Source organism: Aspergillus pseudoviridinutans, assembly GCF_018340605.1.
Source record: "Aspergillus pseudoviridinutans IFM 55266 DNA, scaffold_2, whole genome shotgun sequence".
NCBI classification, from domain to species: Eukaryota; Fungi; Ascomycota; class Eurotiomycetes; order Eurotiales; family Aspergillaceae; genus Aspergillus; species Aspergillus pseudoviridinutans.
In genome coordinates this window covers 1,543,670-1,568,246 of record NW_025091282.1, presented here as the reverse complement: position 1 = coordinate 1,568,246, position 24,577 = coordinate 1,543,670, and the positions used below count along the sequence as shown (strand labels likewise).

The window sequence follows — 24,577 nt, the reverse complement described above, 5'->3', positions numbered from 1 at the left end:
ACCAAGCAATCTAGTGGTGTCCACACCGTAAGAAGTAGATACCTGCGATGGACGCTATCGAACAGGCTTCATCTTGAATTTGGATAGCTGTTCGGGGCTTTAGCCGAGTCCAGATAGGTTCCTCAAGCTTGCTGGAGATATAAGAGCCCTCTTCGTCGCAATGGAAAACAGCTTTCTTCCGTTCTTCTTCCCATCAGCATTCCTTTCTCTCGGTCTCAGTACCTTCCATTCTCTCATTCTATTCTATCGGCTTCATTGACTGAAGTCCTACCTTTGTCATTCTTTCGCTCGTCTCTCGTTCGATTCGAACTAAGATTACGCTGTGCGTTGATCGTCTGGACAATACTACAAAACCTACAACATGTCTGTCTCTAAGATTGCAGCTGTTCTTCTCAGCTCGGCCGCCCTGGTCGCTGGTCACGGATACGTGACTGGTGCCGTTGTCGATGGCAAATACTACACTGGATACCTCGTCAACCAATACCCTTACATGAGCAGCCCTCCTGAAAGCATCGCTTGGTCTCAAACCGCTACCGATCTGGGTTTCGTCGACGGCAGCGGCTACTCTAGCGGCGACATCATCTGCCACAAGAGTGCTAAGAATGCTGCCCTCTCTGCCGACATCAAGGCCGGTGGAAAGGTGGAATTCCAGTGGACTACATGGCCTTCATCTCACCACGGACCGGTATGTCTTCGTCAGATATCCATGGAACAATTGGTTAGGGTATTAACTTAGTACAGGTCATTACCTACATGGCCAACTGCAATGGCGATTGCGCCTCAGTTGACAAGACCAAGCTGGAATTCTTCAAGATTGATGAGAGTGGTCTGATCAGTGACTCTAATGTTCCTGGCACCTGGGCCTCCGACAACCTAATCGCCAACAACAACAGCTGGACTGTTACGGTTCCCAGCTCCATTGCTGCTGGCAACTACGTCATGCGCCACGAAATCATTGGCCTCCACTCCGCTGGAAACAAGGACGGTGCCCAGAACTACCCTCAGTGCATCAACCTTAAGGTCACCGGTGGTGGCAGCGACAAGCCTTCTGGTACCCTTGGCACTGCGCTCTACAAGGACACTGACCCCGGCATCCTTGTCAGTATCTACCAGACACTGAGCTCCTATGTCATTCCTGGTCCTGCTCTCTATTCTGGCGCTTCTTCTGGCAGCTCCAACAACGCTGGTTCCGCTTCTGGTTCCGCTTCTGCCACCGTTACTAAGACCTCTACTGCCGTCCAGACCAGCTCTGCGACTGTCTACCAGCCCTCTACTACCACCGAGGCTGTCACCGTCACCAGCACTCCTGCCCAGCAGAGCTACGTCCAGGCTCCTACCACCACCCCTAGCTCCACTACCGGCAGCTCCAGCTCTGGCTCCGGCTCCACCTCCACCTCCACCTCCAGTGCCACTCTTCCCAGCGGCAGCAGCCTCACCCAGTACTTCAACTCTCTCAGCGCCGAGGAGTTCCTCAAGGTTCTCAAGGAGACCTTCTCTTGGCTGATTACCGAGAAGGTGCACGCTCGTGATCTCTCTGCCTAGATCAAAGCACTTCGAACGAATCGATAAGCCTTTCCCTGCACATTTAATTGTTGTGCGTCGCACCTCTGACGAGTTTTCTTATTCAAACCTATATGGGATCGGGGATCCTTTTTGTACTTTAGAAGCAACACAACCATTGGAGCTCTTGCTCTACGCTGATATCTTTTTGCTCTTGTTTTACATCTGTATTATTAACAGTAGAATGCTTGTAAAGTAAATCTACTCTGGTTAGCATATCTATTAGACATTAATGTTCTAACTTGTTGTTCTCCCAACGACCTTCACTGTCCCTTTAATTATTATCTTCACTGTAAGTTATTTAATGTATCTACCATCCTCCACAGGACATATAAGGAGCTTTCATTCTATCTGTATAGGGAACCATGATTTCCATTACCTGACACATCTCTCCTTCATCTACTTCTTTCAAAACAATTACATCAAGCATGGAGTAGCAAACGGAGAAGTTGCCCTTGGCTTGCTATTCCCTATTTTCTCGCTAGGCCACATTTCAGATAGTTCATCTCCGTCTCCTTTAACAGGTACCAGGATCTCGAGGCTATGTTAAACATGCTCTAGTGTAATACGCCTGGACGGCGTCCATTTGAATGATCTTGAGTTGAAAGTGATAGTTTGGAAAATGTTGCAAAGAGACGGCGGAAGGACATTTTGTAAGGAATTGTGCAAAGCCTTCGTCCTACTTATATGCAAACGTCACTTCATAATGAAGACGAGTATACCTCTGGTATGCCTGGTCCAGTGCGTAGAGAGAAAGACGGCAAGCTTGACCTCAGAAGCGGGGAAAAAGCGGCCGATTATTGTTGCGGACAAAAACCGAACTGACATCAACTTTTCCTTTTTGTTCCAGCGTCTTTTCTACCCTTCTTCCACGAGACTCTGTTGTGAGCAGTCTGTATTTCTCAGTATCAATCAGCTTGAGACTGACTCATATCATATTTCTGGCCCCGTCTCACACCACCATGTTCAAGAAAAAGCCGACTGTACGTTGTGCCCCTCCCCCGCATTTCTCCCCTCGCTGCCAGACTGTTCAAGTCGCAGAATGATAGCTTCATACTTACTTCTCGAACTGTAGATCAAGAATCTTGCGCCCTTACGATCCTCAGACCGCCGCAAGATCGCTGACCAAATCATCAGCGACTACAATATCAGTATTCCGTCAGCTGCACCAGCCGAGGATGACTCCAATACTCCTAACACGTCGAACCAAACCTCACCAAACATCACAGCGATCCGAAACTCCCTTCTCCCGGAAAACTCGCTTTCTGCTCGGTTCAGCACCACCGCAGGGCCCCAGCTCCGAGAGGTCCAAGGCACAGTTTACGTAGGAACACATCCTGAGGGCGAGGAACGCATTTTATGGTTCAGGGTGGAACATGGGCTCGGTGCCGATGGACGATTCTATCCCACGGTTTACACATTATGGCACAATCCCAAGCTTGTGCCCTTGCTTCACACACCGGAAATGGTCATGCAGAAGCTCCGTGGCGGCGCAGACTTGATGACCCCCGGACTCGCGGATGAACCTCCTTTCCCTGAGCGCGCGGTCAAAGGTGCTGTTGTCGCTGTGGCTGGTTTGGATCGACACACTGTCCCGTTATTTGTGGGTGTCTGCGAAATTGATATTGCGGGACTTGGGGAGGTTCAGGGTACGAAAGGACATGCCGTCCGAGGCGTACACTGGGAAGGTGATGAGCTGTGGGCCTGGAGCTCGTCTTCTCGTCCCGGACAACCTGCTCCTGAACACCTGGCTGGGTGGGATGCGGAAGCGGGCGAGGAAGACGTGGAGGAAATTGAGGAGCGAGTCAATGAGCTCTCCTTGGGCAAAGATCAGCAGACGCAACCTGCTGCGGAGGTGCCTCAAGCCGAAACTCTTGAGCAGCAGCACGAAGAGGGTGCTCCCGTTGAGGAAGCGAAAGAACCCTCCACAAAAGGTCGGCGCCCACAGTGTCCGTCTCAGTATTTTGTTCTGAAACTGACCAACCTGCAGAGATCGATGAGGCTTTTGAGAAAGCCTTCCTTTATTCTCTGTACAAGCTTAAACAGGACAACCCCGCCGCACCGAACCATGGCCTGTCCCTTCCCGTACAACCATCCGCCCTTGTCTCGAACATGCTTACTCCTTACCTCCCGATTTACTCTCCTCAGCAGGCTCAATACTATCAGATCAAAAAGACAAGCTGGAAGAATGTCAAAAAGTTCATCAAATATCTGGATAAGCAGCGTCTCGTCAAATCCAAGGACCGCAGCGGACAAGAAACTGTTATTCTCGATGTGGATTTCAACGACCGCCGCGTCGAGCAATTTGTTCCTTACAAACTACCATCAAAGAACGCCGTTGAGAATGCGGGAAAGCCCGTCCCCTCCGGAAACAAGATGCCTGCAACTTCGGAGGGAGACCCTTCCGTCGGACAGACAATAACTGTCCAGACTCTTTATCGGCCAACGGGAAAGCTTACCCCGACAATCTTCCCAGCTCTTTCGAGTGGCGACCCAAGAAACTACTACAAGTATTCTGAGGTATCCAACCGTTTGGACGAATACATTCAGTCTCAAAATCCGCCCATTGTCTCCAACGAGAACCGCCGGATCATCTCGCTCAATCCATTCCTCGCAAACACAATTTTCACATCTTCCACGGCCGAGGACAAGACCACCATTGCACGTGGCATGACGACCCGGGATGGCCTCTTGAAGCGGATCGTGGAAGACTCGGCGTTCCTAACTCCACACTATGTCATCCTCAAACAGGGCCAGACCCTGTCCGATGTGAAACCGAAAGCAGGTGCAACGCCCAAGGTCAACCTTGTTCTCGAGAAGAGGACAGGTTCGAAAACTGTCACCAAAGTTTGGAATTTGGAGATTTTCGGTATAGTCCCTAGTCTGCTGGCTGAAGAACTGCAGAAGAAATGCGCTAGCAGTACCAGCGTTGCCCAGGCCACTGGAGCCACCAAAGGCGTGATGGAGGTCCTGATTCAAGGCGACCAAAGGAAGGCTGTGGAAACAGCGCTGCTCCGACGTGGTGTCAAGACGCAGTGGATTGATGTGGTGGATAAGACAAAGAAGAAGAAATGAACCTTCTGAGGGAAGGCATATTGTATTTAGCGATTGGATAAAGCAATGAGCAATACTTGGGTATACCAAATGGCTTGAACGGAAGAATTAGACACGTATCTTCTTCAGAGACGTCCCTTCATAACGGTAGATTTGACTTCCAGGCTCTTATCATGAAACTCCCTATAGTCATTCCGACAGTGAGATTGCTCCATCAGGCCATTTGTACGAGGTGCTCACTTGTTCACCGATTCTAGCAGCCGCAGTCGACCCCGGGAATCTTTCAGCACAAGGAGGCTCACATCTGAGTTTCAAAGCATCGCAGCAAGCAAGTTGCAACAGACCAATTGCCCGTTCCATCAACGGAAGATCATTCAAAGCCGTCCAAAATCAAATGATTCCACCAATCGGCGATAACCCGATTCCCCGACCCCTCCCGGTCCGAGAAGCATACGAAACATTCCGTCCATCTATATAAGAGCCCGCTGTTCCCAGATCTGGTCGACTAATCAAGACAATAGATAAATTGATAGAGAAGTCTAAACCGAGGAAATGCCAGTCTACCACATCGGTGCGTGTAACCCCTTTCTCCGACTAAAAGCGGATGATTGACCAGTGGCAGTTCTCGTCCGCCTCAAGCCAGGCGTCACCCAGGCCCAGCTCGCCAACTGGGCCACTGTTGCGGAGAGCATGGTGGGTAGAATCCCCGGCTTGGTTTCGATGAAGGCCGGGCAGCCGTTGCCTATCAGTGTTCCCCGTGCCAAGGGGTTTGATATGGGGCTTGTGGCTGTGATGGAGTCTCCCGAGGCTGTGGCTACTTATGCTACACATCCGGTCCACCTTGAGTTTGTTTCCACTACCAACATGTGTTTGTGTGTTTGAATGGGCTAATGAAGGACTGCAGGGTGTCGAAGCTGAGAGAGGAGTTGTGCGATGATACGCTGGCGTATGACTTGGAGTTCGAGAATTGATTTACGAGGGTATAAGTGCAAGGGGTAGAGGCTGAAGAGCCAAAATTCTATCATGACCATTTGCTAGATCCTGCAAAGCATAACCTCCAAGTATCAATGATGACAACAAATGATATCCAACGCCATTAAGAAACCCGCAGCAAAAGACGCAAGTGCTTTTGTTGTATCATAACAAATGGGAATAATCCATTAGCTCCGTGACGAAGGAAGGGTGGGACCACTCGGGAAAACTTGAACAGAAGAGGGCGAAGCCATTACTCCTTGGCATCGACCTTCTTGGCAGGATGCTCGCCGTTGGCAGCGGGCTCGTCCTCGCGGGTCCGCTTCTGGCCAGATGTAGCATCGTCGGCGGTGCTCTGCACGACGGGAACGCCACTATAAGCGGATTAGTCAAATGCTGCAAGACCAAGAGAAAGAAGCTATAACCTACCGAGCATCCTTCTGGACCTCACGGCGCTGCTCGCCCTGAGCCTTGCCAAAGCCGTTCTTCTGATCTTCTGCCCGGCGCTCGCGCCAGTCACGCTTGTCACGCTTGTCACCACCGCGGGGGCCGCCACGGCCGCGTCCACGGAAACCACCACGACCACGGCTGGGCTTGACGCGGCCGGCTTCGATGTCCCGAACCTTCTCCTCACAGTAATCTTTCTTGCTCTTGATGAGCAAATCTTGTCCCTTCCACTGGGGCTTAGGATCCAGAGCAAGGAATTCCTTCTGCTTCTCCTCAGTCGCGAACTCAACAAAAACGCTTCCCTTGAAGATGCGATCGTGTGTGCGGCGGAGACGAATTGCGTTGACTGGTCCGTAAGGGGCGAAGAAGGCCTCAATGTCAATCTGGGTGGTAGGAGTTTCCTCTCCGAAGCCCTTGGCGTAGATGCTACGGCTCATGGCCTGGTCTTCGAAAACCTTGGCCACGCTGGGGTCGGGGCTCTCGGTCACCGATTCAGGAAGAGGCACCTTGCGGCGCACGCAAGTATCGTTATCAGTCAGCTCGAGAGTCTGGGAGGACTTCAGAGCCTCAACAATCGCGCTGAAGGGCTGGAAACGACGCATGCGCTTGAAAGAATGAAGGAGTTCAAGGGGAACGGGGCGGTTGCTGCTTCCTCCCACCTTGGAAAGAAGGAACTTGTCCATGGGAAGGTTCGAGTCAGAGAAGTAGAATTCGACCTGCTTGCGGATCTCATCGTGGTTGTCTGTGACCTCCAGCGTGGAGGGATCAAACTTTACGTTGTTGCGACGGTTTCCACGGCCCCGTGTATCGCGCTCCTCGGTCTTGCCCTCCTTCTGCTCCTCAGCTTTCGCCGACTGTTCGCCGAGCTTCGCAGCGGCAGCTACAATGCGAGCCTCCTCTGCATCATCTGTGGGAGCTTCCCCCTTCTTCTCTTCTGCGGCCTGCTCGGAAGGCTTGGCAGCTTCCCCGGCAGTTTCGCCCTTCAGCTCAGCCAAAACGTTCTGAACATCCTTCTCGGCCTCAGCATTGGCGGCCACAGGGGTAACCTTCTGCTCGTCGGCCATGACTGCAAATTTATTCCGAGTGCTTCGACTCTGTACAGCGGAAAGAGAGAATGGGAAAAAGGGCCGCGCAGGTCCTGTACTCGATCAGACTAGGTCAGCATACAACGATTATCCTCGACTTCCGGATTCGAAACAAAAGAAGGGAAAAATGGATTTAAAGTTATTGAACAGAGGTGACGATAGATAAATGCGAGCCAACTCCGCGTAGTCCAAATCCAGGGTATGACTCCACGTGAGTCGCGCGAAGCGTAAGCAATGCACAACATAGTAGCCTTACCTCCAATCAAAAAGCCTTGTAGTCTAGGGGGGAAAAATGCAACTGTAGAAGAAATTTCAAGAAGACGCTTCTGCACACAATGAGTATCGGAAGAAAGAAAATCTTAAGGCGAATAATAATGCGCGGCGGGGGAAATTTTCTGAACACTGCGGAGCTTCAGCCACATGGAGAATTGAGGACTGTGGCGGATGCGGCCCCTAGTCCCGATACGATGATGGTACTCCATGGATACCTCAATTACGAGGCAGAAAGACGAAACCCTATTTGGAGATACGACGATAGGTAAGGTACGGATGCATACAGTACCTGAGTTCCAGTGGGCATCTCGGCTCCAAACTCATTCTTATCGACAATCGACAAAGCAAGAAGGCTTGAATCTTGCTTCCAGATGTCAAGGCATCGGATCATGTCTGCAAACCGTGCTACTGCCTTTTCTGCTTTACGCTCGCCGGTCCAGGCCCAGCATGGACGCTCTATCGCGAAGTCAGGGTGCCTCGTCGAGCGTGCCTTCCATATCGAAGCAACATGCCCTACCGATTTCGTACTGGCTCATGGGAGACTGTTGCCACAGGCGACCCTGAGTGTCTTTAATGTTGAGGAACTTCATGACTCTCGGGTGTCTGATTCATAATACATCATTACTTTGCTCAATTTTGGATTAAACACGAGTGGTTTGAAGAGTAGTGCTTGCTCCATCTTCTGAGGGCTCTCCAACCTGCGACTGCTCTGCTCGGTGCGCCGTTATTTATTGTCAGCTTGAGCAGATCATCTGGCGGCCCGGGCCTGCTCTATTCGCTCTCCAAGCACATCTTAACGTGAGCAGGTAACTAGCCCCAGCATCGAAGCGAAGGTCTACCAATCGACCCGTTAATCGATGGACAGCTAGGCCTCCAGCTGATCAAGCAAGCCAGCGGCTAGTGGTTGCTTATCGAAGCCCCAGTCAAACGTCTTGACTTTATTGCATTCTTCAACGCTATAACCGGACTTTGGAAGGAAGACCTACGTACAGCATCTAGTGATGGCTGAAAGTAGTAGTTCGGTTTCTCAGAACCCGTGGACCACTACAGACGTGAGTTTGTTCATCAGTTAAATGCACTAGATTTAATCTCACGAAAGCCTAGATAATATATCTTACGATCGTCTCGCCAATGGTACTGGCAGCATTCCTGGAATGGTTCCTCTGGATTGCTGCGTTCTTATACTGCCTTGCGAAGGTCTATCAAAAAGCAGATCACTGGAGTGTCAAATTCCTCGCGGTCACCATGATTGTCCTCTTCACATTACTGAGGTGAGTTTCAATATGACCAGCCTATCGAACTGATCATGCATGCTAATTTGGCACACAGGGGAATCTTTCTGCCTGTCATGATCGTGACCCTCCCCCTCCCAGCTCATTTGAGACAACGTTTCCCCGCTCAGATGGTACTTATACTGCAATGGTTCGCGTTCGGGATGTTTTCCGCGTTGCTTATAATTCCTTGGCTTTTGTGCGTCTACAGACTGGTGACACATTCGCCGGGCAGAACCAAGCGGATCAAGCAAGTATTGGATGACCGAACCGCTCCCAAAACGGTTGTTGTTATGCCAGTCTATAAGGAGGCGCCTGAAACGTTAATAAGGGCAATCGATTCTGTGGTTGATTGTGATTATCCAGCTAACTGTATCCATGTGTTCCTCTCTTACGATGGCTGCCTCATTGACGAATCCTATCTTCGGGTGATTGACCATCTTGGGATCCCAATTACGCTGGAGAGCTATCCTCAAAGCATAGACGTGACATACAAGGGCGCGAGAATTACGGTGTCTCGTTTCAAACACGGGGGGAAACGACATTGCCAGAAGCAAACGTTCAGATTGATCGATATGGTATATGCGGATTACCTGGAGCGTCACGACAACCTTTTCGTGTTATTTATCGACTCCGACTGCATCCTTGAACGTGTATGTCTGCAAAACTTCATGTACGATATGGAGTTGAAACCAGGGAGCAAACACGACATGTTGGCAATGACAGGTGTCATTACGTCGACCACGGATCGGGGCTCGCTCCTCACGCTTCTGCAGGACATGGAGTACGTCCATGGGCAACTTTTCGAGCGCTCGGTAGAATCTAGCTGCGGCGCTGTGACTTGCCTCCCCGGGGCTTTGACGATGCTCCGGTTTTCTGCCTTTCGTAAAATGGCCAAGTACTACTTCGCGGACAAAGCCGAGCAATGCGAGGACTTTTTTGACTATGGGAAGTGTCATCTTGGAGAAGATCGCTGGCTCACCCACCTGTTCATGGTAGGCGCTCGGAAGCGTTATCAAATCCAGATGTGCGCAGGCGCTTTTTGCAAGACCGAGGCGGTGCAGACATTCAGCAGTCTTTTAAAGCAGCGTCGGCGCTGGTTTCTGGGTTTCATAACCAATGAAGTGTGTATGCTGACTGATGTGCGGCTTTGGAAGCGTTACCCGCTGCTCTGCCTGGTCCGTTTTATGCAAAATACCATCCGAACAACTGCACTGCTGTTTTTCATCATCGCACTCTCACTTATAACAACATCGAGCAGCATCAATGACCTGCCCGTGGGGTTTATTGCCATATCGCTAGGACTCAACTACGTTCTCATGTTCTACTTGGGTGCGAAGCTCAAGCGCTACAAAGCTTGGCTTTTCCCGCTGATGTTTATCCTAAATCCCTTCTTCAACTGGCTGTATATGGTGTATGGAATTCTCACTGCGGGCCAACGTACATGGGGAGGACCGAGAGCCGATGCCGCCACCGCCGATGAGCATACCTCGCCTGAGGAGGCCATCGAACAGGCTAAGGCTCAAGGCGACGAGCTCAACGTCGATCTGACTACTTTCCGTTCCAGGGGGGATGAGAAGAGCGTTCCAATCCATCCCTCAGAGAAGATTGAAGGACGCTTCTCTGCACCAGAGCTCCCCGACAGTTGCTACTCGAACCGGAACGACTCCAACGCTGCTCTGGACGAGCTGATGACGCCTCTTCCCGGGGTGCCTCGGATAGGTATCCATGCACATCCGTCCTCTGACTCAGTCATAACCTCGGACTCGCTGAGCTCAATCCACCTTCCCCTTAAGGTTGAAGAGCTGACAGGTGATAATGACAATACGAAACCCTGTTTCGATCGGCAAACAGGGGACACGTCGAGTTTGCATCATGTGCAGAGCACTTGTTCTAACGGAATCATGACCATTGATTCATGCTCTTCACAAGAAGATGCTTTCGAGATGGTGAACAAGAGTCGGATATTGTCACCATCAGCTCATATCTTGCCGCACTCATCACAGCCCACGGAGTCATCATCCGGAGAGGATATATACCCACTTCACTTGCCAGCGCCACACGAACAAGAAACACGGTTTGCTCCTATCAATGCTTCAACCAGAGGTCCAATGGAAAGAAACACTCCAGAGGTACAGCGACCCCGCCGTAAGCTCCCAGGGATTCCACGGCCTATCAAAGCACAGAAAGATCCCGAAAGTATGGTCTAGGGCACTTGCACACGTCGTAAGGCATCTGTGTCTAAGCTCAGATGTCCTAGAGAAGCGGGTCCATGAACATTGATGGTCAGTCAAAAAGCTCCCACGCGTGGAGACTACCACTACGGTTTTAAGAGATTCGGTCAACCCTTGCAGAGCGATTCTGTTGCTTCCTTATCCTCTTATTTTGGAATTCTTCGAGAAACACTTTTTGTACTTCATGCTTTGTCGTCTGGCCTTATGTATGTCGCTTTGATAACAAAAGCAGCACACTCTTTTTAGATTAAACTTTTTTGCCTTATTTGCTTGGGTCGCAGAGTATATAACTTCTCGAGAAGAAGAAAGCATAGTCCTACCAACCACTAGCCAGAGACGACTTCCAGAGTAGCCGTAACTGAAGCAGTGGCAGTCTGAAGTTTGCAAGCTCTGCCTCCCCTCGCCAATTGCAACATTCAGACATTACGGCCTCAAGTACGAATTTCCATTCAGAGATACAAGGACGTCCAAGAGATCATAGTAGACTCGGTTCCTTCTGGTGAGGTCTTGACGGCAAGCCTTTCACTGCGCTGATTCCCTGCTGGAGAAAAGTCACAAATCTCTTGCCTTCGGTACCGCTCCGCTGCCTGAAACGGTAGGTTGACTTACATTGAGCATACTGATGCCAGTATTGCTGCCCGGGTTGCACGTACCCGTGGTCTTGAAGGAGACTGGCCGTTCTCTGCTCAAACCTGCCAATGCGGGACATAATGGGCAGTCGAGAGCTACGTGCTAAGGGGGTTATCTCGAGCTGAGTAAACAAATCGAAAACAACCGCGCGGTGCGAACAGCTAGACAGCTAGACAGTTTCTAATCGCGGGGATTGACCTTCGCTTCTTGTCGGCTGTGTCGCAAGGCTTCTTGACTATCGTCAGGGCACACTTGGGTGCCTTGGCCCAATCTTAGGAAGAAAGAGGCAGAACGCCTCCGGACATAATGCCACGCATGTGTGTTTTCTTCATGGCAATTCTCCCGGTGACAGCCTGGTTAGAGACGTCCAAAAGGACATGGACAAGTCATGCAATTATCGCTGCCAAGTTCCATTACCTGATGGTTAATAACAGTTTGCCTTGGCCCATCCCACTTCTTTGTTTACTGTTAGTCAAATCGATGATGATTGGTCAGGTGACTACTTATTTAAGGTAATCGATAAGGTGGCGGAACCCCGCCAAAAGCGGTGAGCCAAGGACAGTGATACTGCCGGGGAGCCCCCCCTAAGGCGGTGTGATGCGGGAAGATTCGAGCATAAGCCAGAAGGTTCGACAGGCATCACAAAGGACAGCTTGGGCTTCAGGAGCGGGCATAACTAAGAGTAATTGCCCCAGATCTGAGTCAGATTTCTGGGAGGTAGAGCAGTACAAGAAGACTTATGAGATTGATGATTGTGTGCCCGTTACGACTACAGAATCCTCAATTACTGCAGAATCGTATATGCCCAAAATCGTCAGAAGGAAAAATTCTGACTGACCGCTTGACGACACAGAAGAACCCACGTTTGGCCCTAGCCACAGCTCATCCGCTTATCACCGCGCCCTGATAGCAGTGGCGCTGTTGCAAATTCTCCCCTCTTCGCTCTTTTCTTAGGATCTTCCAACGTTTCCCTCCAACCTCAATATAGACAACGTCCTCCCCTCAACACCTCCCCCGCACCATACCCCCTTTTCTTACGGTCCGATTCATATTCATCGCCTAATTTATCCACACAATGAGTGTCGTCGGTATCGATTTCGGTGCCCAGAGCACCAAGGTTGGTGTTGCACGGAACAAGGGTATTGATATTGTGCGTATATGCCCCTCAGCTCCATTTGTTCAGATTTTGAATCAATTGCTGGAGCAGCTCGCGCTAACGCTATTGTCTATCCACAGATCACCAATGAAGTCTCCAACAGATCTACTCCGTATGTGCAAACTTTCCATCAGATCTCTGCCCTCAGATCGTAGTGCTGACTATATTTTCAATGTAGGACTCTGGTCGGATTCGGCGCCAGAAGCAGAAACATTGGCGAGGGCGCAAAGACACAAGAAATGTCCAACCTGAAGAACACGGTCGGCAATCTCAAGCGTCTCATCGGCCGTTCATTCAACGACCCCGACGTGGAAGTTGAGCAGAAGTACACCTCAGCGGCTATCTGTGATGTAAACGGTCAGGCTGGTGTTGAAGTGAGCTACCTGGGCAAGAAGGAGAAGTTCTCGGCGACACAGCTGGCTGCCATGTACCTCACCAAGATCAGAGACATCACATCGAAGGAGCTGAAGCTCCCTGTCTCCGACGTCACAATCAGCGTTCCCGCTTGGTTCACAGATGCTCAGCGCCGCGCCATGATCGACGCCGGTGAGATTGCCGGTCTCAAGGTTCTGAGACTCATCAACGACACCACTGCTACCGCCCTCGGCTACGGTATCACCAAGCTTGATCTCCCCGGTCCCGAGGAGAAGCCCCGCAGAGTGATGTTCGTTGATATCGGTCACAGCGACTACACCGCCTCCATTGTTGAGTTCAGAAAGGGTGAGCTCAACGTCAAGGCCACCGCCTACGATCGTCACTTTGGTGGTCGTGATTTCGACAGAGCCCTCACCGAGCACTTCGCCGATGAATTCAAAGAGAAGTTCAAGATTGACGTCCGTTCCAACCCTAAGGCCTACGCCCGTACCCTTGCCGCGGCCGAGAAGATGAAGAAGGTTCTCTCTGCCAACCCTGCTGCCCCTATGAGCATCGAGTCACTCATGGAAGACGTTGATGTCCGTTCCATCGTCAAGCGTGAGGAGCTCGAAACCATGGTCAAGCCTCTGCTTGAGCGTGTCACCGCCCCCATTGAGGAGGTTCTGGCTGAGGCCAAGCTCAAGCCCGAGGACATTGACGCGATCGAGATGGTTGGTGGCTGCACCCGTGTCCCTGCTATCAAGGACGCCATCACCAAGTTTTTCGGCAAGACCCTGTCCTTCACCCTCAACCAGGACGAGGCCATTGCTCGTGGTTGCGCCTTCAGCTGTGCCATCCTCTCTCCCGTCTTCCGTGTCCGTGACTTCTCCGTGCACGACATTGTCAACTACCCCATCGAGTTCACCTGGGAGCAGTCGGCCGACATCCCCGACGAGGACACTAGCCTCACTGTCTTCAACCGTGGCAACGTCATGCCTTCGACCAAGATCCTCACATTCTACCGCAAGCAGCCTTTCGATTTGGAGGCTCGTTATGCTAAGCCCGACATGCTTCCTGGCAAGATCAACCCTTGGATTGGCCGCTTCTCCGTCAAGGGTGTCAAGGCTGATGCCAACGACGACTTTATGATCTGCAAGCTCAAGGCTAGACTGAACCTGCACGGTATCCTGAACGTCGAGTCTGGTTACTACGTTGAGGATGTGGAGGTTGAGGAGCCCGTTGACGAGGATAAGATGGACACTGACGCTCCCGAGGGCGAGCAGCCCAAGAAGACGCGCAAGGTCAAGAAGCAGGTTCGCAAGGGTGACCTGCCCATCTCCACCGGCACCACCGGCGTTGACCAGACCGTCAAGGAGACCTGGATCGAGCGTGAGAACGCTATGTACATGGAGGACAAGTTGATCGCCGAGACCGACGAGAAGAAGAACGAGCTCGAGTCGACCATTTACGAGCTCCGTGACAAGATCGACGGCATCTATGCCGAGTTTGCCAACGAGGAGGAGAAGGACAAGCTGCGTGCCAAGCTGACCGACATGGAGGTGAGTACAACGTTCACGATTTCATTACAGTACGCAAAGGAACCCGAAGCTGACGCTCTACATAGGATTGGCTCTACGAGGAGGGCGAAGACACTACCAAGTCCGTCTACGTTGCCAAGCTGGATGAGATCCGCTTCATCGCCGGTCCCATCGTCCAGCGGTACAAGGAGAAGCTCGACGCCGAGCGCCAGGCTATCCTGAAGGCCCAGGAGGAAGAGGCCGCCAAGAAGCGCGCCGAAGAGGAGGCCAAGCGCAAGGCTGAGGAAGAGGCCAAGAAGGCGGAGGAGACCAAGCCTGATGAGGAGATGAAGGATGCACCCGCAGAAGGCGAGAAGGCCCCCGCCGAGGGCGAGGAGAAGCAGTGAAGAAAAGTCTTTTACCCTTTCGATATCAATGAGTACGACCCTCGCATATAAAGCCTGATGACAATGGCCATGAAACGGTGAAGCAATACATCCGATACATGATTCTCTTCTCTTGTGACCTTGTTATATCTTCTCTGTTACTTTTATACTGTAGAATGTTGTCTTGGTGGTATTGTTTTTCACAACCTACCTAATCATCTTTTGGCACTGACACCTACATGCGAGCGGCTGAATTGAAGCTGTGGCTCGCATGACTGTCGCCATATCAGATTATGATTCATGGAAAAGAGCACACGACAAAAGACTTAGATATATGAAGCGTGAATAGAGTTCAGGCAGCCAAATTGTTCTCTTGTTTTCTTCGAGTCCAGCGTCTGATGTAACCACGTACAACGTAATACTTCTATCCTCCCGACTTGACGTGGCATATCACTTGACCTTCGCCGGGTCGATCTCGTGTTCTCGTCTCTTTTTTCCGATGAGGTTAGCTTCTCACGGAATCGCGTCAAGCCGGCAAGCCAATCTGGATTGCTAAAATCCGGCGGACCGACTCATCGCACCTTTCCGAACGCAAGGGTCTTGGCGGGTGTTTCAAGCATGACGAGCCGTCACGGTCATATTCAGCTCGTTAACGGCGAGTCGGTAGTTAAGTCCGTTGACTCCGCCATATGGAGTCAAGGAGCTTGGACTGTGCTGGTGGAGTTTTCTAGTACAGGCTGAATCATACTAGTAGCACAGTTACCGTGGGATACCTGGATAAAAGCTCAAAGCTGAGCAGGTTCCATTTATTGTTAGTGGCTGGTGACTCATGCCTTGTAGCCTAGATCTGATAGCAACACAGGATACTGTTGTATTAGCCAATTAGGATCCAGCATGCCCACATCATTATGACTTGCAACAGACTGAAACCTGAATCCATTGAGCGTAGACCACCTACTCTTAGCTACCGGATGATTCCAGAATCTCCTGTCTCCCACTCTCCCTCTCCTGAGGTTGAACAACAAACAGAACCACTTACTCAAGTCACTCAATCCATGAATCAATTCAACTTTTCATTTTCTTTGAGATGCAAATTTAAAACAACCCAGTAACGAATAAGGTAATGATACCCAGCTGTGACTCATGGCGCAAAGCCTCATTGGTCATCGATCTGGCGCCGAGTTTGGCCGACCCGATCATTGGCTGTTTTTTTCCGGGCTCACCCTCGTATTTGGGACCTGCGCCAGGAAAGTCATGGTACACAACGTCGGAAATTTGGTAATGCTGACTGCAATCGGCATTATCTGCGGCCGATGTCCGATGGCAGAATATCCCGTCAGGGTAAAGAGGATCCAGGAGTGGCTTATTTTTTTCGTATAGGGGATTAACGTTATGGTCATGGAGGGCATGAGCCTCCTAAAAAAAAATCCTCTGACGTGGGTAGTCCTATTCCTCCGTCCCCCGATCTAGCCCGTAATTACGGAGTAACTGGAGGAGAGAAAGAGAAAATTCTTATATAATATCTCAAGAAGGGACCCTGTGTAGTATTGTCAGTTTTCTCAATTGAGGTGAACATAACACAGAACTCCTGGCAGTCTCTTTTCTTGCTTGAAGGGATCACCTTGCGCCGGTACATCTTATCTTACTCATCACATCCCGACATAGATACTTCAGCAACAGACGAATCAGAATGACAGCGTCAGCGTCCAGCGTCACGGACGTCGACGTCGAGAACTTCCCGAAGGAAAAACTGGACGTCAAGGAAACCGAAACCGAACATGAGAACGAATACCCTCCACTCTCCAAAGTCGTCGTCATCATCCTCGGTCTGTATCTCGCTGTCTTCCTGGTAGCCCTCGACCAGACCATTATCGGAGTCGCCATCCCCAAGATCACCGATCAGTTCAAGAGTATTGAAGACATTGCCTGGTATGGCAGTGCCTACTTCCTCACGTCGACTGCGCTGCAACCGTCATACGGTCGCGTCTATAAGATCTTTAGTGTTGGTTTTCCCCCCGTGCTGGATGTGCTGACTGCTGGGTCGTTGCTAATGGGTGAAACTGTATAGGTCAAATGGGCTTTCTTGATAGCTGTCTTCATCTTCGAAATAGGATCCCTCATCTGCGCTGTAGCCCCGTCGAGTACCGTTTTGATCGTTGGCCGAGCCATTGCGGGTATCGGTGTTGCGGGTATCTTCTCTGGAGCCATGGTCATCATCTCAGTGACTGGTAGGTCATTCTGCGTATGGTCTTGGAACAACGCCAATCTGACTCTGGATAGTCCCATTGCCTAAGAGACCTCTTGTTTTCGGTATGTTTGGCATGGTCTGGGGTATTGCTTCGATTGCCGGACCCTTGCTCGGCGGTGCGTTCACCGATGGTGTTTCATGGCGATGGTGCTTCTATATCAAGTGAGTGGCGCCGCATGCCCTTTCCACCCTGGCAGAAGAAAATACTGACCGCAGCAGTCTTCCCATTGGAGGTATCTCGCTCGCCGTCATCCTGTTTGTTCTCCGACTCCCCGACAAGAACGAGTTCTCCGGCACTCCCATCCTCGAACGGATCCAGCAGCTGGACCTCATCGGCGCCAGTCTCCTCATCCCCGCCATCATCTGCCTCTTGCTCGCCTTGCAGTGGGGAGGAAACAAGTACCCCTGGAACAACTCGCGGATCATCGGCCTGTTCGTCGGCTTCGGCCTCATGGCTATCCTCTTTGCATTCTCGCAGGTCAAGATGGCTGACAAGGCCACCCTGCCCCCGCGCATGTTCAAGAACCGCTCTGTCCTCTCCGCCACGCTCTATGCTCTGTTCTTCGGTGGTGCCTTCTTCGTCCTCGTCTACTATCTGCCCATCTTCTTCCAGAGCGTCAAGGATTCCTCGGCCATGAAGTCCGGCATCCAACTCCTGCCCCTGATGCTGGCCACCGTCGTGTCCTCGGTGGTCATGGGCGGCGCCGTCACCGCCGCGGGCTACTACACGCCCTTCCTGATCGGTAGCACGGCCATCGCCGCCATCGGAGCCGGTCTCATCACCATGTACGAGATCGACATCTCCACGGGCAAGTGGATCGGCTACCAGATCGTCCTGGGCGCCGGCGTCGGCGCCGGGTTCCAGATTCCCATGACGGCCGTCCAGACCGTCCTACCGGCTGAGGATATTCCCCTCGGCACGGCGGCGGTCATGTTCTTCCAGACGCTGGGCGGCGCGCTGTTCATCGCGGTGGCGCAGTCCGTTTTCCAGAACGGCCTGATCACCGGGCTGGGCAAGTATGCTCCTGCTGTTGACCCGACGGTGATTGTCAAGGCGGGCGCCACCGAGATGAGACACGTGCTGGCTGGATTGAACCAGTCGGACCAGCTCATGGGCGTGATCAAGGCCTACATGAGTGGATTGCGGGATTCATATCGTGTCAGTTTGGCGCTGGTAGTGGTCGCATTTGCGGTCAGCTTGTTGATGGAGTGGAAGAGCGTCAAGGCGAATAATGGGGAGAAGAAGGATGTTGTGGTGGCTGCCATTTAAAGTGGTCATCATCCGTTTTTCGCTCTTCGTTCTTCGTTCTTCATTCTTCACGCAAAAACCAGCATAGATCCGGATTGTTAGAAACTGGCGGGAATGGGCGGATGGGCTTCTTTTTAACTAACGACCCGATTCATGATATGTACTTAATTATGCACTTCTATTCATATTATACTAATGTCTACTCCACTCAACTGCTCCGTTCCAGAAATCAGCTCCGGAGACTCCGGAGTCCCAGTTGTAAATAGTTTATGCTGCAAAGTTAGTGCATAAGGCTATGCATGCCGTGCATTGTGCTGCCTGGATAAAATGGCAACTATTCTGCCGAGAATTTGTACTCCGACTGCCCAGTGCCCAGAGCCTTAGACAGCCCGACAACTCCATCCAGCGTGCCCAAGAGGTGGAGTCGGTCTTGGCTGTTGTATTAAATTTTCACTGGAATATGGATGTAACAACAATGAATAGCAGAGTAGAATTGACAGGCGATGTAGCTTTCTAGATGTGAGATGGGTGATTGAAGGGCGAGGTGATATTATGAGGATTATTATTCAAGGATCGCAGGGATGATAGCTGGTGGCTGGAGGTACATGATTCAGGCAAATAAGAATGCCGAGACTGCCGATTTCGATGGCTGATACTGGTTCTGGTCTAGTCCCTTGGCAGTAATTTCGTCCGTCCCACGCCGCAGCCAGGGATGGATATTTCGACTCATGTTCAGGGTCAGGATACACAGTAACAGAGAATTAGACTCTGTAGATTCTCAGGAGACGTTCTGATGCATTATGGTCGTCTTTCAACCTATTACGCAGGAGTATGGAGTAGTTGTATTGTTGTCGTAGGAGGACAGTGCCAAGTGGACCGAACGAAACCGGGAAATTGGCACGCGACGACGAGGGAGTCAAGAGCCTTGGGAGATGGGGATCATCCACGGGTCCTCATCAAATCACATCGTTGTCGTCCGTTCTGCAAGAGCTTTGGTGGTGTCTACCTAGTCCATCTGATGATCGCATCCCGAGTACGAGTACGAACTACGAACGAGGTTTCCCTTCTCCTACTACTCCTGACGTCTTCTTCTGATGGTTGTTTATAGTTCAGTCCCTTATGATGTAAGGCTCCGCTACATTCACTTCTTCAACCACGGAATACTCTCTCATCCCACCGTCACTCCTGGCCTCGTCACCCCTATCACCAACTGTCCTACTCCGGCATCAGTGGATCGATCTCCCCTTGGGCCCCGTCTTGGAAGAATCTTGGAAAAAGAGCAATGGCCGGCGGACTTGTCGGATCAACCACTGAGGAATGACTGGACCATTGCAATTCTTCATACTCTTTAGTCTCTAGTTGACTATTAATCTGATTGTCCTCGCCTATTTTTTTTTATTAGTCTCTCTTTCTGCTCTCGCTCTAATTCCTTATTCTCTATCTAATCTAATCTTATTGCATTAATTGTCACAGTCTCATATACTATCACTACACTTGGCAACCGTAGGCACTGCAGTCTAATTGTACTAATTCAGGGTACGCGATCACGCCAGTTTCCATTTTCTCTCAATTGCACAGCTGTATATTCATCATTTGACTGGAGATTATTCTGAACCAGTCACTGTCGAGCAATATCCAGTGGCGCAAGAGAATCCAGTATGCGAACAGAGACGTGACATCCACCGGCCACATATACCCCTTCTGGACCACTTCGATACTCGTTGATTCACGGCAGACATGATCACTTTGATTTTACGGCTCAGCATTCTTGTGATACTATTAGCAGCGGCCGTAGCGTCTCCCGTTTCTTCCTCCGACAAGGACAGCAGCAAGAGCAACCAAGAACATGTCAACCATGGCAAGATCATCACTCACAAACCTGAATATGATCCCCTGTCGGAGAAGTACGGCCTGAACAATTCGCAAGAGTTCAAGTACTTCCATGAACCAGGCAATGACGATACCCTGGGCCACTACGATACGCGCTTCTTCAACGAGCCTGTCCCGGACGAGGAGCGCTCCGAAACTCTGACGCATATGATTCGCTCTTATCTCAACTTTTTCAATGAGCATGGCATGGAGACTTGGATTGCGCATGGGACATTACTGGGGTGGTGGTGGAATGGCAAGGTACTTTACTTGTTCGGCATAGGAGCTTCAGGGACTGATAGCTAACGCTGGCGACATGTGTAGATGCTACCCTGGGACTGGGATATTGATACACAAGTGCTGGATACCACCCTGCTGCACTTGGCTGACAACTTCAACCAAACCGTCGTCCACTACACGGCTGCCGACTCCGACGTGGAGCGGAGCTACCTCCTCGACATCAACCCCTGGGCTCGACAGCGCGAACGGGGTCAGGGACTCAACATTATCGATGCGCGGTGGATCGACAGGCAGACGGGTCTCTACATTGACATCACAGGACTGAGTAGGTTGGAGCCGGAGAAACCCACTCTGTGGCAGGACAAAAACGACCACAAGTATCAGATAGGGGATATCTATCCCCTGCGCAAGACGACTTTTGAAGGCGTGCTAGCCAAAATCCCCTTCGACTACGATTCTGTCTTAATCGGAGAATATACCCAGGAAGCGTTGACAATGACCAAGTACCACAAGTGAGCATTCTCGTGAATTTCTTCACACCTGGAACGCATGACTAATTGGTACAGTCATACATGGTATCCTGACCTGGAACAATGGGTTTCCGATAACGACGAAATCGCCAAAGACAAGCTCGACGACGATCGCCAATATGAGAGGCGATGATTGCGACATCATTCCCCTTAAAAACATACCGAGTTATGCCAGATACGGCCATAATCGTCACATACTGTGGACATAGATCTTCATTTGCACATATAGCATTTGCGCGCTGATCTGGCGAGGAGTTCTGCATGCTTTTCGGGATTTACCTCTAGCAGATGGGCTGGTGTTTCGGTGTTCTTTGACCTTTTCCTTCGCTGTATTCTATATCGAACATCTTGTACATAGCCCAGACGCGTTCAGCGTCACCTCGTTCGTTGCATAGCCCTGCCTCACAAATACTCCAGAAGCCATTGCATTCACACGTGAATACTCCAGGGGTACCCCACACAATCATTCTCAAAATACCAAGATTACCAAAAACAGCATAGTGATCAACTTCAGACACTAGTGCGCCAGTTAAAGTGGATTAGATTGCGCTAATCCCACGAGCTCAGGGGGCACTGTTTACTGCCTCAGGGGTCAAGCATCCAAAGTCATGTGATCCGATCGGCTTATCTCTTATCTCCGCGCTGACAAACGCAATCGCCGTGGAACGTAATCGAAGTGTTGCCTCCAGCGTATATTATTCAACTCCAATTTTGCATTCGTTCCTTTTACTACTTTCATTTTACCCAGATCAGTCTCATCTTGACTAGAAGAGCTACAACATGGCCGACTCAACAACGTCAGATATGACCCTAACGGTCCACCACCATGGCAAGCCACACACCTTCACCCTCCCGCCAGACGCAACCCTCCAAGACCTCTCCTCGACCATCGCCCAAACCCTCAACATCCCCATCGAGAACCAGAAACTCCTCATCGCCCCGAAACCAGGCATGCAAAAGCACCCCTTCGCGCCGACCCCGCTCTCAACCCTTCTCCCACTCACCTCCCCCAAATTCAAACTCACCCTCCTCGGCACCCCAGCCCAGGAAATCGAGTCCCTGAACGCCCAGACAGCCGAAACCCGCCAGCGCCTCGAAGCCCGCGCCGCCGCCGCAGCAAAACACCGCTCCCGGCGGCCCGCCCCCAGCTCAGCAGGCGGCATCCATACTCTCTCAAGCGGGGGCAGCAACACCTACACCTTCCACCGGCTCCTCCCGCTCTCATACCTGCCCAACCCGTCGCGGTCGCTGGAGTTCCTGGCCCGCCTGCGCGACGACCCGGGCATCCGCGCGGCCATGGCAAAGCACCGCTTCTCCGTCCCGCTGCTGACGGAGATGGATCCGGCCGAGCACACGACGAGCGAGTCCCGGACGCTCGGCCTGAACCGCAATAAAGGCGAGGTGATCGAGCTGCGGCTGCGCACGGATGCTTACGACGGATACCGCGATTATCGGACGATTCGCAAAACGCTGTGCCATGAGCTGGCGCACTGTGTGTTCAGCGAGCATGATCGGGATTTCTGGGATTTGACGGCGCAGATCGAGAAGGAGGTTGAGCGGGCGGATTGGAAGCATGGGGGGAGGAGGTTGACGGACGAGGAGTTCTATAACCCTGGGGATTGGGAGCGAGAGAAAGATGTGACCGCGGTGGATGAGAGGGGGTGGACTGGGGGTGAGTTTGTGCTGGGGGGCTTGAGGGATGAGAGCGGTGGTGTGGAGAGTCGACGGGAGATTATAGCTCGCGCGGCGGAGGAGAGGATGCGGAGAGAGCGGGAGAGGGAGAAGGAGAGAGGAGAGGGCACAGGGAGGGGATAATATATTGAAGTTTCCTTCAAGATGGACCGACGACATGGCATGATGTGACGATTATTTAATACCCTTGCATTTTGCATTTCATTTGGAACGATTGTGAATAGATATATATACATTAAATCTGCTCGTTCACAAACAAACCAGCCATTCCCTGGCCAGTACCGATGCACATACTCGTAACCAGGACCTTGCTCTTCGTCCGCCGCGCTTCGCTGAGGATCGTGCAGATCTGACGGGCACCTGTCGCGCCCAACGGGTGGCCGAGCGCAATCGCACCACCGCGGGGGTTGACCTTGGCATGGTCCAGACCGAGGTTCTTCAGGCAATACACGGCCATCGAGGCAAAGGCCTCGTTGATCTCGTAGATGTCAATATCCTCCTTGCTGAGGTTGAACTTGGACAGCAACTTGGGGATCGCTGCAGTGGGCCCGATGCCCATCACGCGGGGCGGCACACCGGCGACAGTCGCGCCGCAGAACTTGGCCAGGATGGGCTGGTTGAGCTCGATGGCCTTGGAGCGGCGCATGAGCAGGATAGCAGCAGCTGGCAAATTTCATCAGTACAATCGACATGAGATGCAGTGGAAGGGTGATGCAAGGCTTACCTCCATCAGTAACCTGACTGGCATTACCGCCCGTCGTCCGGTTTCCAAACTGCGGGAAAGCAGGGCGGATCTTGTTCAGTGCCTCAACGGTGGTACCGTACCGAATGCCCTCGTCGCGGGTAAGAGTCACGGTCTTGACCTCCCCAGTCTTGGGATCCTTCACCTTAGTCGTGATAGGGACGATCTCATCGTCGAACCAGCCCGCCTTCTGCGCCGCCTCGGCCCTCCGGAACGACTCCGCCGCGTACGTATCCTGCATCTCGCGCGAGATGTTGAAGTCCGCGCCCACGTTCTCCGACGTCTGGCCCATGGGCTGCATGCAGTCCGCCGCCTCCTGGTTCTTCAGCACCTCCTCGTTGAACGGCCGCGGGAGCCGGTCGCCGCCCGCAGACATCAGCTCCGCGCCGACCGCGACGCCCACGTCGATCGCGCCCAGCTGGATCTGGTTCGCGATGTCTTGCACCGCCTTGAGACCCGAGGAGCAGAACCGGTTGACTGAGGATGCGCCGGCTGTGTGGGGAATCCCCGCGGCGAGGGCCGCCGCCCGCACGAGGTAGGCCGCTTTGCCGTCGTTGACCTGATATCCGTCAGTGGGAGTTCCCKCGTACAAGTGGAACAAAGTGGAAAACGTACATTGCCCAGACAGACGTCCTCGATGACCGCAGGGTCCATTTTGGACTTCTGCACTACCTCCTTCAGTAGAGCGTAGATCATGTAGTCCAGGTCGGTGTCCTTGAAGCCGCCCTTGGCGGCCTTGGTAAGCGGCGTCCGCAGCGCGAGGGTGATGACAACGTCATCGGGGTTCTTCTGCGTGCTGGCGTTGGTCAGTATGTGATGATCCGCGGTTGGGCCAGGGATGAAGCATACATGGCGGAGACTCCGCTCCCTCCGGAGGGGCGGAGGTGGTTCAGAAGTGAGCTTAGGCGATCTGCGGCCATTGTGACGGTGATTCTATGGGCTGTAAGCGTGAGTTGACGGTTGGATGAATTTTATAGAGCACAATAGGTGAGTGGCAAAGAAAGGATCAAGGCGATCATTAATCACCTGTCTGCGGGGAAAGCTCAAGTATGCGGAGCTCTAATGGGT

General features: G+C 51.9%; 10 protein-coding genes across 10 annotated transcripts; 8 read left to right on the top strand and 2 right to left on the bottom strand.

The window, feature by feature from the left end:
• Positions 1-361: 361 nt before the first annotated feature.
• Asppvi_002609 (lytic polysaccharide monooxygenase auxiliary activity family 9 protein) lies at positions 362-1,542 on the top strand (the record flags this gene model as incomplete). Its single annotated transcript, XM_043298591.1, has 2 exons — positions 362-685; positions 742-1,542. The coding sequence occupies 2 exons, from the start codon at positions 362-364 to the stop codon at positions 1,540-1,542; spliced, it is 1,125 nt and encodes a 374-aa protein (XP_043154526.1).
• Positions 1,543-2,522: 980 nt separating this feature from the next.
• On the top strand, positions 2,523-4,635 carry Asppvi_002608 (putative RNA binding protein Ligatin/Tma64; the record flags this gene model as incomplete). Its single annotated transcript, XM_043298590.1, has 3 exons — positions 2,523-2,543; positions 2,636-3,494; positions 3,551-4,635. 3 exons carry the CDS (start codon positions 2,523-2,525, stop codon positions 4,633-4,635), a joined length of 1,965 nt encoding a protein of 654 aa, XP_043154525.1.
• Positions 4,636-5,166: 531 nt separating this feature from the next.
• Positions 5,167-5,585, top strand: Asppvi_002607 (uncharacterized protein; the record flags this gene model as incomplete). The annotated part of the gene is made up of 3 exons (XM_043298589.1): positions 5,167-5,185; positions 5,237-5,459; positions 5,519-5,585. The coding sequence occupies 3 exons, from the start codon at positions 5,167-5,169 to the stop codon at positions 5,583-5,585; spliced, it is 309 nt and encodes a 102-aa protein (XP_043154524.1).
• A 254-nt stretch (positions 5,586-5,839) lies between these two features.
• Positions 5,840-7,097, bottom strand: Asppvi_002606 (tRNA maturation protein LHP1; the record flags this gene model as incomplete). The annotated part of the gene is made up of 2 exons (XM_043298588.1): positions 5,840-5,960; positions 6,016-7,097. The coding sequence occupies 2 exons, from the start codon at positions 7,095-7,097 to the stop codon at positions 5,840-5,842; spliced, it is 1,203 nt and encodes a 400-aa protein (XP_043154523.1).
• A 1,295-nt stretch (positions 7,098-8,392) lies between these two features.
• Positions 8,393-10,872, top strand: chsD (chitin synthase D; the record flags this gene model as incomplete). The annotated part of the gene is made up of 3 exons (XM_043298587.1): positions 8,393-8,443; positions 8,496-8,662; positions 8,721-10,872. The coding sequence occupies 3 exons, from the start codon at positions 8,393-8,395 to the stop codon at positions 10,870-10,872; spliced, it is 2,370 nt and encodes a 789-aa protein (XP_043154522.1).
• Positions 10,873-12,601: 1,729 nt separating this feature from the next.
• Positions 12,602-14,960, top strand: hsp88 (Hsp70 chaperone Hsp88; the record flags this gene model as incomplete). Its single annotated transcript, XM_043298586.1, has 4 exons — positions 12,602-12,676; positions 12,763-12,794; positions 12,861-14,595; positions 14,661-14,960. The coding sequence occupies 4 exons, from the start codon at positions 12,602-12,604 to the stop codon at positions 14,958-14,960; spliced, it is 2,142 nt and encodes a 713-aa protein (XP_043154521.1).
• Positions 14,961-16,629: 1,669 nt separating this feature from the next.
• Positions 16,630-18,457, top strand: Asppvi_002603 (MDR family MFS transporter; the record flags this gene model as incomplete). The annotated part of the gene is made up of 4 exons (XM_043298585.1): positions 16,630-16,941; positions 17,008-17,167; positions 17,220-17,349; positions 17,407-18,457. The coding sequence occupies 4 exons, from the start codon at positions 16,630-16,632 to the stop codon at positions 18,455-18,457; spliced, it is 1,653 nt and encodes a 550-aa protein (XP_043154520.1).
• A 1,716-nt stretch (positions 18,458-20,173) lies between these two features.
• Positions 20,174-21,208, top strand: Asppvi_002602 (putative mannosylphosphate transferase (Mnn4); the record flags this gene model as incomplete). The annotated part of the gene is made up of 3 exons (XM_043298584.1): positions 20,174-20,566; positions 20,630-21,057; positions 21,112-21,208. The coding sequence occupies 3 exons, from the start codon at positions 20,174-20,176 to the stop codon at positions 21,206-21,208; spliced, it is 918 nt and encodes a 305-aa protein (XP_043154519.1).
• Positions 21,209-21,855: 647 nt separating this feature from the next.
• On the top strand, positions 21,856-22,890 carry Asppvi_002601 (putative zinc metalloproteinase; the record flags this gene model as incomplete). Its single annotated transcript, XM_043298583.1, has 1 exon — positions 21,856-22,890. The coding sequence occupies one exon, from the start codon at positions 21,856-21,858 to the stop codon at positions 22,888-22,890; it is 1,035 nt and encodes a 344-aa protein (XP_043154518.1).
• Positions 22,891-23,002: 112 nt separating this feature from the next.
• kat1 (putative 3-ketoacyl-CoA ketothiolase (Kat1)) lies at positions 23,003-24,429 on the bottom strand (the record flags this gene model as incomplete). The annotated part of the gene is made up of 4 exons (XM_043298582.1): positions 23,003-23,430; positions 23,492-24,068; positions 24,125-24,305; positions 24,359-24,429. 4 exons carry the CDS (start codon positions 24,427-24,429, stop codon positions 23,003-23,005), a joined length of 1,257 nt encoding a protein of 418 aa, XP_043154517.1.
• Positions 24,430-24,577: the final 148 nt, after the last annotated feature.